Source organism: Leptidea sinapis, chromosome 40 (genome assembly GCF_905404315.1).
Source record: "Leptidea sinapis chromosome 40, ilLepSina1.1, whole genome shotgun sequence".
In the NCBI taxonomy this organism is placed as follows: Eukaryota; Metazoa; Arthropoda; class Insecta; order Lepidoptera; family Pieridae; genus Leptidea; species Leptidea sinapis.
Genome location: NC_066304.1, coordinates 940,506 through 952,994, shown reverse-complemented (window position 1 = coordinate 952,994; position 12,489 = coordinate 940,506). Strand labels below are relative to the sequence as shown.

The following is a 12,489-nucleotide window of genomic DNA, read 5'->3' as shown; positions in this document are numbered from 1 at the left end:
TTTTATTTACAACAAACAATTACACGTGACATCTTACTTAATAATTACAATTATTATAATATAAATACATGTATAATCAACTACGCTATCCACAAATTACTTATTTGTGTTGGAGAAACAAATTCACTAAAATCACTTCAGAAAGGTTTTAAAATACATACATATATATATTTTTATACATATACATAGAATCATACAAATATACATATTAATACTTATCCACATTATATAACAATATAAGTCAAAGATTACGTAATTATTTTATGCAACTTGTTAAATACCAGTTTCTTAAAGGTACCCACTCTTCTTTCTAGTGTGTCAAGGACGTTGTCAGAAATAAATCTTTACTGGCAGTATTTCGGAAATGTATTGGGTTAATTAAAATGAAACATTCTTTACAAAGTACAGCCCTCACGGATTGTCATACGTCGAGTTACTGAACTTTTGTGTATAAGCGACAGAGGTTTAGAGCACACATACTAACTTACTTCAGTTCAGTTCACTTACAACATACTAACGTAAAGACGAATTAAGCGTGTGAGACAAAAGAACAAACAAAGGGGACACAGCAGAATCTCTTGTTACTTTGACCAATTTTGATTGTCAAGTCGTAAAAAGTCAGCGACTCTTGAGCTCCTTATTATTTTGAATATTAAACCACTAACGCACACATTAAGAAATCAAAATTTCTATGTGGTTTATAGTGGCTTATGGCCGCATTTAATATGCGATCGTTAAGATATTTCAATAGATCGTAATGTCGTCCAATTAATGGTTTGTTTTTAAACAAATTATCTTCCGCATATAATTTGTTATAATTCCAAAATCAGGAATACCATCAAAATAACAATCCTTCCGTCTATATTAAGCAAATTGTTACTTAAGTTAATTGTTACTGGCACCTGTCTATGACGAAAAAACCAGCGAACTTAAATCACTACAGTCACAACTCCAGGTCCCTCATAAGAGTAATTGCTGGGGTAAAGGCGAAGCACATAGGCAGAATTGCAGACTTGAAACGCCTTTCCTCGGGAACTGCTGCGTTCTGGTCACTCACACAGGCTGTCCACCGAAATGTGTACGCAATTACCGGCTGCAATTTCCCCGAACCAATAAGATTCAAGGACCCTCAAGCATAGAGGAAACTCCCTATTATATATATATATACCAGTTGGAGGCTCCTTTGCACTAGATTATGGGTAACAAAACAAAACGGCGCCTATTTCTGCCGTGAAGCAGTAATGTGTAAGCATTACTGTGTTTCGGTCTGAAGGGTGCCGTAGCTAGTCAAATTACTGGGCAAATGAGACTTAACATCTTACGTCTCAAGGTGACGAGCGCAATTGTAGTGCCGCTTAGAATTTTTAAGAATTTCAAGAATCCTGAGTGGCACTGCATTGTAATGGGCACGGCTCATCAATTACCATCAGCTGAACGTCCTGCTCGTCTTGTCCCTTATTGTCATAAATAAAACTCATGTGTTCTAGTCACTCACACAGGCTGTCCACTGAAATGTGGACACAATTACCGGCTGCAATTTCCCCGAACCAATAAGACAAGGTCCTTCAAGCATATAGGAAACCCCCTATTATTTTATAATTATTATTAATTTTATTATTTTATAAAACTTTCACAATCCTTTTTATTACTAAACATCAACGTTTTGAAAATGATTGTAATTGTTAAATTATAAAACTTTGATAAATTATTTAACCTAAGTTTAGGGATATTTGATTTATTGACATAAAAAAAATTATCAAGTCTTTCGTACCTTCAATAGCCATTTCGTCAAAGCTATTAAAAGGAGAGCTATCTTTTATAACATGGAAAGTTGCATAGCTTTCTTAAAGCTTCTTAAAAGCTCTTTAGCGAGATGTAACCTAGATAAGGGTTTTGTAACTCGTGAAATACCCCGTGCCATCCACGGTTTACAAAAGTGAATTGAATGAAACATAAAAATGAAAACATGAGATTGTAAGGAAATTCTTAAGTTTTTCTAAATAATACGTGAAGCGAAAACTTTCCCCCTTTTTCGAAACCAAATACATTAAAAATTCATTAAATTCCTTATATTGAGGATTGGTCTCCGCTAGATACTAGATACCGCAGGCGTAGTCGCAAAGTGCGGCAACTAATACTACGCCCGCGTGGGCGTACCTACTCGAGTTACTCTCGAACAATGTGTGACGTTGACGTGCCACGTCATGTTCTGTTAAACTTTGCTAATAATTGAAACTAAAATGCCGGGTTGCGTAGTAAAACTTTGTAAAAATATTACTACAAGAAATAAGAAAGACACTGGGATCACATATCATCAGTAAGTATTTTGTATTATATTAATTTCAATGTAAAATAACACTAAGCGTATGTTACAAAATTTGAAAGATGTCATTCAGTGATTGTTCTTAGGTAGTGCGGTATCTAATTGGATCTATGTTAAATTCATTAAAAAATACTACACAGCCTACTGCTTGAATGACACACAATATACATTATGGAGGTTTACAGTCTTTGACAAATAAATCTATATATATAAAAATGAATTGCTGTTCGTTAGTCTCGCTAAAACTTGAGAACGGCTGGACCGATTTGCCTAATTTTGGCCTTGAATTATTTGTGAAACTCTAGGGAAGGATTAAAAGGTGAATAAATAGGAAAATGCTGCTAAATTAAATAAAAACAACAAATTTGTTTTTCCTTTGATGTGTCCATACATAATTCCTATGAGAGAATTTATTGACGCACGGTTTGACAGTTCTGCTGTGAAACAATTTCATTACGACAGCAGGGTGCATATTTTCCGAAGTAATTTTTGATTTTATGATATTGATTATTGACAAATTCATATAAAAACATTATTTTATTTATTATATATAGAACAACGTCTGTCGGGTCAGCTAGTAGTAAATAAATTTAAAAATAAAGTTCAAACTTAAAAATTGTCACCCATTTTCGAATTTCGAATTTGTAAGTAGTGTTTGTTGCGGCCAGAAATGGACATCAGTTTAAAACTTCTGTATTTCTGTTCTACCAGTGGGAGGTACAGAATGCCTGATAGATAGGTTTTAACAGCGGCGCCTTTTCCTGCCGTGAATATAAATTTTTGTCTCAAAGTGACCACCGAAATTGCGATACCGGTAAAAATTTTGGGTTCTATTTATAATCCTGAGCGGCACTGCATTGTATTGGACAAGGCACTTGGCATAAGGTGAGCGTCTTGTTCATCTCATAAAAGACATTATTACAAGGCATAAAAAGGCATAAAAGGCATTTATTTTCTCAAAATTGATTCCTTTAGAATTCTTTTTGATGTCATTTCTTATACTACTAGATACTATTACCGCTTCGGAAACAAATGGCGCTCTGAGAGAGAAGAAGCGGCGCAAGAAACTCTCCCAGCATTCTTTTTTTTGCGCTCTTTTCAATAAAAATATACAATATTGTACAGTCGCTATAAAATAATCACAATCTAGTCCCAGGCTGTCCAATCATTTAGATATTCAGCAGTGGAGTAATAGGATTTACGACAGAGCCATTTTTTTATAAAACATTTAAATTTATTTATAGATAATGCCTGAACAGGGGCTGGGACTTTATTGTAGAAGTGTATACATTTACCCTTAAAGCTATTATGTATCTTATGAAGCCTACTAGAATTAGTTACAAGCAATCCCTTATTTCTAGTGTTATAATAATTATTGTGTTACGGTATTACCACAGGTATTATGGCCAAATTCAAAATTCAAATTTGCTTATTATTTGCTTTTAAATTCAAATTAGGAACGCGATTATTATGTTATGAACTTCGAATGTCTACTGTGTCATTACCCGCCTTTTAAATATTTTCTTGGTGTTCCAGATCAAGTGTATGTTAACGAAAGTGTGCATAAATACTGACTTTAATGCATGGGACCAATTTTTTTATTATAATAATAATATTAATCTTTATTTGCATTCGAATAAGGTCAGTTTTACTGTCGGTCTTATTTTATTTATATTACGTTTCTCTTATTCTACCTACAAGGCATGCAAATATATGCTGTATAACATTTTATTTCATACAAAATTGAACCTAACCATTAAGTATTATATACTTAACAATACAATTTTAATTCTAATAAAATAGTAATATTCACGTCAAATTTATATGTCAAAATTCCTTAAATTTAAATAGTCAATATCCGGACCACCGAGCCTTGCTCGGATTTTTAAGAATGTACAAACTTGAATTTAAAAAAAAAAACTAATAGGACAACTAATAGGGTCTTCTGCTTTCCGGATCACCCAATGTCCCATCTGAGCTACTATAGTCTTGTATATAGTGTCGAAATTTACCTTTGTATTCTAAAGTTATTGTAGCTGTTTCTCATTAAAACGGATAAAACTACATTTTTTTAAATTGAAACCTAGCTAGATCGATTTATCGCCCCCGAAACCCCCTATATACTAAATTTTATGAAAATCGTTGGAGCCGATTCCGAGATTCCAATTATATATATATATACAAGAATTGCTCATTTAAAGATATAAGATTTATTGAATAAAAACAATTTTTTATTAGCCATGTTGTTAATTTGTTCTTAAGTTGATTACATGTCATGTCTTTTAAATGGTCGGGTAACTTATTATATATTTTTATCGCCATGTAATGAACATTTTCTTGGCAGAGTGTCAATTCACATTTGGGTAGAACTCTGAAAGCGCGAATTGCGTCCGAAGAATTTCTCAAATGATGAGCCCATAACACAGAATGGATGACACATATCCGTGGTATGCACACCACGCGGCTTGTTCTGATACTGTCTGTCTTATTCTCCTAATGGCAAAAATAAACCTGTCCAATTTATTACAAATGTCTTCAATATGTTCTCTCCGTTTAAGATTTTTATCAATTATTACGCCAAGAAATTTAATATTATTTATGTGTTCAATCATTGTACCATTATATTTTATGTTCAAATTATTATTTAAATCTCTGTTAGTATTAAAATGGATTATTTTAGTTTTTAATATGTTTAAGTTTAAGTTATTATTATTAAGCCATCTGGTAATGTCATTAAGTGAATTAATAATTGTATTTTTTAGTGTAATTATATCTTTTTCTTTAATAATTAATGTGGTGTCATCGGCAAATAGCACACATTGATTAGTTGTAGAGTCTGGGAGGTCATTGATATATGATAGAAATAACAAAGGGCCAATAATGCTACCTTGTGGAATGGCGCAACTCTGATTTTCTCTAAATTCCGAAGTGTAGACAATTTTTGTGGATTTATTACGACACTTAACTATTCTTGATATTTCTGTACGTTGTTGCCGACTTCTTAGGTAACTTTTAATCAAGTTATGGGCATTGCCTCTTATACCGTATTTTTCAAGTTTATCCAATAAATTTTGATGTAATACCAAATCATAGGCATTTTATATAAGGGCAGACGACATGGACACAAAATAAGTTTGAAAACAAAATTTATGAACGATGCGGGACTCGAACCCTCGATCTCTCGCGTTCCCTGCGACCGCTCTTCCACTGAGCCAACCGTTCGAGTGACATCATAAATATTGATATATCTTGTTCAACTCTCAACCTCAAGTCAATTTCCAAATATGTAATGTATTGTGGTTGAGCAGGTATCTGTAACGGTATCTGTAAAGTATATCCTGTAGATGAAGCCACAACCAACAATAGTATTTACTTAAAAGAAGTATTTAAAAAAAATTGCCATATTTGAAAATTTATTAATTAAGCTTGGAGAGTGCAAACAAAAAAAGAGGAATATAAAAAAGAATCTGTCACGCTAAAATATTAGAAAAAATATTTATCTTATATTTATCCAAATGTTTCCTTTAGTGTTGATTCCGCGAATATTTGTCTTTAAACAATTCGACACGTGTTTCGCCTCTACACGAGGCATCCTCAGGACATGTTGACTCGCCAAAATCTGGCACGTGCCGAATTGTTTAAAGACAAATATTCGCGGAATCAATTCCTAATATGTAATGTATTGGGGTTGAGCAGGTATCTGTAACGGTATCAGGTAAAGTATATCCTGTAGATGAAACCACAACCAACAATAGTATTGACTTAAAAGAAGTATTTAAAAAATATTGCCATATTTGAAAATTTATTAATTAAGCTTGGAGAGTGCAAACAAAAAAAGAGGAATATAAAAAAGAATCTGTCACGCTAAAATATTAGAAAAAATATTTATCTTATATTTATCCAAATGTTTCCTTTAGTGTTGATTCCGCGAATATTTGTCTTTAAACAATTCGACACGTGTTTCGCCTCTACACGAGGCATCCTCAGGACATGTTGACTCGCCAAAATCTGGCACGTGCCGAATTGTTTAAAGACAAATATTGGCGGAATTAACACTAAAGAGTACTCAAAACATTTGTATAATTATGGATTTCCGCAAAGTAACGCCTACTTCAAAAAATTATCTTATATTTTCCTTTTTTTACACACCTTATGTTATTATAAGAGATATATTTAAAGTTCGTCTCTCGAAAATACAGCATTATTAATGTTTGTTAAATTTTATTCTTGGTAAAAAATTCAAGCATTTGAATTAAAATTATATTGTGAGACTGGCTATTGGGCGCTAGAACAAGAATTGGAAGGAATAAAATGTTTATAAATCCTGAGTTAAATTTTGTAAAAATTAGTTTGAAAATATCGAGTTTTATTAATTAATATAAAAATTATTAAATTAGTATTCAATTTCAGCTAAAGTGATTTATAAAAAGGCATCACCTTGATTTAAATAGACAACCAATAATTTTTTTTAAATGAATAATATCTCCCTTATAACATAAAGGCAACTTAAGTTTATTATAAAACAAAAAAAAATATTTTCCAGACACTTACGGTTAAATTGAAATAATAAAAACAACACCATAAATTTCACATCCATTTTCGCTCGATCACTCACGAAAATTAATAAAATTAAACGTAGTAATGTTTCATTTCACAAATTCACTAACATTGTTAAACATCTCAAAGTTCCGCGCATACTTTTTCAATTCCCCCTTTTTATTACTAAACATCAACGTTTTGAAAATGATTGTAATTGTTAAATTATAAAACTTTGATAAATTATTTAACCTAAGTGAATTAGGAATATTTGATTGATTGACATAAAAAAAAATATCAAGTCTTTCGTACCTTCAATAGCCATTTCGTCAAAGCTATTAAAAGGAGAGCTATCTTTTATAACATGGAAAGTTGCATAGCTTTCTTAAAGCTTCTTAAAAGCTCTTTAGCGAGATGTAACCTAGATAAGGGTTTTGTAACTCGTGAAATACCCCGTGCCATCCACGGTTTACAAAAGTGAATTGAATGAAACATAAAAATGAAAACATGAGATTGTAAGGAAATTCTTAAGTTTTTCTAAATAATACGTGAAGCGAAAACTTTCCCCCTTTTTCGAAACCAAATACATTAAAAATTCATTAAATTCCTTATATTGAGGATTGGTCTCCGCTAGATACTAGATACCGCAGGCGTAGTCGCAAAGTGCGGCAACTAATACTACGCCCGCGTGGGCGTACCTACTCGAGTTACTCTCGAACAATGTGTGACGTTGACGTGCCACGTCATGTTCTGTTAAACTTTGCTAATAATTGAAACTAAAATGCCGGGTTGCGTAGTAAAACTTTGTAAAAATATTACTACAAGAAATAAGAAAGACACTGGGATCACATATCATCAGTAAGTATTTTGTATTATATTAATTTCAATGTAAAATAACACTAAGCGTATGTTACAAAATTTGAAAGATGCCATTGAGTGATTGTTCTTAGGTAGTGCGGTATCTAATTGGATCTATGTTAAATTCGTTAAAAAATACTACACAGCCTACTGCTTGAATGACACACAATATACGTTATAGAGGTTTACAGTCTTTGACAAATAAATCTATATATATAAAAATGAATTGCTGTTCGTTAGTCTCGCTGAAACTTGAGAACGGCTGGACCGATTTGCCTAATTTTGGTCTTGAATTATTTGTGAAACTCTAGGGAAGGTTTAAAAGATGAATAAATAGGCAAATGCTGCTAAATTAAATAAAAACAACAAATTTGTTTTTCCTTTGATGTGTCCATACATAATTCCTATGAGAGAATTTATTGACGCACGGTTTGACAGTTCTGCTGTGAAACAATTTCATTACGACAGCAGGGTGCATATTTTCCGAAGTAATTTTTGATTTTATGATATTGATTATTGACAACTTCATATAAAAACATTATTTTATTTATTATATATAGAACAACGTCTGTCGGGTCAGCTAGTAGTAAATAAATTGAAAAATAAAGTTCAAGCTTAAAATTTGTCACCCATTTTCAAATTTCGAATTTGTAAAATTGTTGCGGCCTGAAATGGACATCAGTTTAAAACTTCTATATTTCTGTTCTACCAGTGGGAGGTACAGAATGCCTGATAGATAGGTTTTAACAGCGGCACCTTTTCCTGCCGTGAATATTAATTTTTGTCTCAAAGTGACCACCGATTTTGCGATGCCGGTAAAAATTTTGGGTTCTACTAATAATCCTGAGCGGCACTGCATTGTATTGGACAAGGCAGTGCCGCTCGCACTTGGCATAAGGTGAGCGTCTTGTTCATCTCATAAAAGACATTGTTACAAGAATTATTGTGTTACGGTATTACCACAGTAGAGTGTGGTATTATGGCCAAATTCTAATTTGCTTATTATTTGCTTTCAAATTCAAATTAGGAACGCGATTATTATGTTATGAACTTCGAATGTCTACTGTGTCATTACCCGCCTTTTAAATATTTTCTTGGTGTTCCAGATCAAGTGTATGTTAACGAAAGTGTGCATAAATACTGACTTTAATGCATGGGATCTATTTTTTTAATAATAATAATAATAATAACCTTTATTTGCATTCGAATAAGGTCAGTTTTACAATCGGTCTATTCTACCTACAAGGCATGCAAATATATGCTGTATAACATTTTATTTCATACAAAATTGAACCTAACCATTAAGTATTATATACTTAACAATACAATTTTAATTCTAATAAAATAGTAATATTCACGTCAAATTTATATGTCAAAATTCCTTAAATTTAAATAGTCAATATCCGGACCACCGAGCCTTGCTCGGATTTTTAAGAATGTACAAACTTGAATTTAAAAAAAAAAAACTAATAGGACATCTGGATTCGAACCGGGTCTTCTGATTTCCGGATCACCCAATGTCCCATCTGAGCTACTATAGTCTTGTATATAGTGTCGAAATTTACCTTTGTATTCTAAAGTTATTGTAGCTGTTTCTCATTAAAATGGATAAAACTACATTTTTTTAAATTGAAACCTAGCTAGATCGATTTATCGCCCCCGAAACCCCCTATATACTAAATTTTATGAAAATCGTTGGAGCCGATTCCGAGATTCCAATTATATATATATATATATATATATATGTATATATATATATATATATATGAATTGCTCATTTAAAGATATAAGATTTATTGAATAAAAACAATTTTTTATTAGCCATGTTGTTAATTTGTTCTTAAGTTGATTACATGTCATGTCTTTTAAATGGTCGGGTAACTTATTATATATTTTTATCGCCATGTAATGAACATTTTCTTGGCAGAGTGTCAATTCACATTTGGGTACAAGTAATTTGTTTGGGTATCGAGTGTTCCTAGAAGAGTGATCTTTCATTTTGGTGAAATATTCCAGGTGTTTATGTACAAATATACACATATCCCGAATATACAGAGAGGGTAGTGTTAATATTTTCTTTTTGATAAAAAGTGGCTTGCAGCTATCCATCCAGTGTGCATTGCATATTGCACGAATACATTTTTTTTGAACTCTGAAAGCGCGAATTGCGTCCGAAGAATTTCCCCAAATGATGAGTCCATAGCACAGTACGGATGACACATATCCGTGGTATGCACACCACGCGGCTTGTTCTGATACTGTCTGTCTTATTCTCCTAATGGCAAAAATAAACCTGTCCAATTTATTACAAATGTCTTCAATATGTTCTCTCCATTTAAGATTTTTATCAATTATTACGCCAAGAAATTTAATATTATTTATGTGTTCAATCATTGTACCATTATATTTTATGTTCAAATTATTATTTAAATCTCTGTTAGTATTAAAATGGATTATTTTAGTTTTTAATATGTTTAAGTTTAAGTTATTATTATTAAGCCATCTGGTAATGTCATTAAGTGAATTAATAATTGTATTTTTTAGTGTAATTATATCTTTTTCTTTAATAATTAATGTGGTGTCATCGGCAAATAGCACACATTGATTAGTTGTAGAGTCTGGGAGGTCATTGATATATGATAGAAATAACAAAGGGCCAATAATGCTACCTTGTGGAATGGCGCAACTCTGATTTTCTCTAAATTCCGAAGTGTAGACAATTTTTGTGGATTTATTACGACACTTAACTATTCTTGATATTTCTGTACGTTGTTGCCGACTTCTTAGGTAACTTTTAATCAAGTTATGGGCATTGCCTCTTATACCGTATTTTTCAAGTTTATCCAATAAATTTTGATGTAATACCAAATCATAGGCATTTTATATAAGGGCAGACGACATGGACACAAAATAAGTTTGAAAACAAAATTTATGAACGATGCGGGACTCGAACCCTCGATCTCTCGCGTTCCCTGCGACCGCTCTTCCACTGAGCCAACCGTTCGAGTGACATCATAAATATTGATATATCTTGTTCAACTCTCAACCTCAAGTCAATTTCCAAATATGTAATGTATTGTGGTTGAGCAGGTATCTGTAACGGTATCTGTAAAGTATATCCTGTAGATGAAGCCACAACCAACAATAGTATTTACTTAAAAGAAGTATTTAAAAAAAATTGCCATATTTGAAAATTTATTAATTAAGCTTGGAGAGTGCAAACAAAAAAAGAGGAATATAAAAAAGAATCTGTCACGCTAAAATATTAGAAAAAATATTTATCTTATATTTATCCAAATGTTTCCTTTAGTGTTGATTCCGCGAATATTTGTCTTTAAACAATTCGACACGTGTTTCGCCTCTACACGAGGCATCCTCAGGACATGTTGACTCGCCAAAATCTGGCACGTGCCGAATTGTTTAAAGACAAATATTCGCGGAATCAATTCCTAATATGTAATGTATTGGGGTTGAGCAGGTATCTGTAACGGTATCAGGTAAAGTATATCCTGTAGATGAAGCCACAACCAACAATAGTATTGACTTAAAAGAAGTATTTAAAAAATATTGCCATATTTGAAAATTTATTAATTAAGCTTGGAGAGTGCAAACAAAAAAAGAGGAATATAAAAAAGAATCTGTCACGCTAAAATATTAGAAAAAATATTTATCTTATATTTATCCAAATGTTTCCTTTAGTGTTGATTCCGCGAATATTTGTCTTTAAACAATTCGACACGTGTTTCGCCTCTACACGAGGCATCCTCAGGACATGTTGACTCGCCAAAATCTGGCACGTGCCGAATTGTTTAAAGACAAATATTGGCGGAATTAACACTAAAGAGTACTCAAAACATTTGTATAATTATGGATTTCCGCAAAGTAACGCCTACTTCAAAAAATTATCTTATATTTTCCTTTTTTTACACACCTTATGTTATTATAAGAGATATATTTAAAGTTCGTCTCTCGAAAATACAGCATTATTAATGTTTGTTAAATTTTATTCTTGGTAAAAAAATTCAAGCATTTGAATTAAAATTATATTGTGAGACTGGCTATTGGGCGCTAGAACAAGAATTGGAAGGAATAAAATGTTTATAAATCCTGAGTTAAATTTTGTAAAAATTAGTTTGAAAATATCGAGTTTTATTAATTAATATAAAAATTATTAAATTAGTATTCAATTTCAGCTAAAGTGATTTATAAAAAGGCATCACCTTGATTTAAATAGACAACCAATAATTTTTTTTAAATGAATAATATCTCCCTTATAACATAAAGGCAACTTAAGTTTATTATAAAACAAAAAAAAATATTTTCCAGACACTTACCGTTAAATTGAAATAATAAAAACAGCATCATAAATTTCACATCCATTTTCGCTCGATCACTCACGAAAATTAATAAAATTAAACGTAGTAATGTTTCATTTCACAAATTCACTAACATTGTTAAACATCTCAAAGTTCCGCGCATACTTTTTCAATTCCCGCTCTTTTGAAACCAGGAACGTCTAGTCCCCGTCATCCCCTTGTTCGTACTGAAGGTTGTTACCAGCGGCCAGCGCCCTACTACGAAAACTCATATCAAACTCACCTATAAAACACATTATCCTTTATTCTAAAACTCGATTTTGACGTTTTTCTTATGTTAATGATTAGAGACTGGATAATATGGACTATCAATGTATTATACATAGCACTCGACTGGATTTCTTTAAAGTTAATAAGTTAAACATATATTTACGGTTGTGTTTTTTCAAGAGGAAT

General features: G+C 31.9%; 1 protein-coding gene across 1 annotated transcript in view; it reads right to left on the bottom strand.

Moving 5' to 3' along the window:
- LOC126976365 (cell adhesion molecule Dscam2-like) overlaps nucleotides 1-12,244 on the bottom strand; it is a 101,048-nt gene extending 88,804 nt beyond the window's left edge. The window contains exon 1 of the mRNA XM_050824663.1: nucleotides 12,052-12,244. Coding sequence (XP_050680620.1) covers nucleotides 12,052-12,097 — 46 coding nt within the window. The 5' untranslated portion in view covers nucleotides 12,098-12,244. The remainder of the gene's footprint in view (nucleotides 1-12,051) is intronic.
- Between the last annotated feature and the right edge of the window lie 245 nt (nucleotides 12,245-12,489).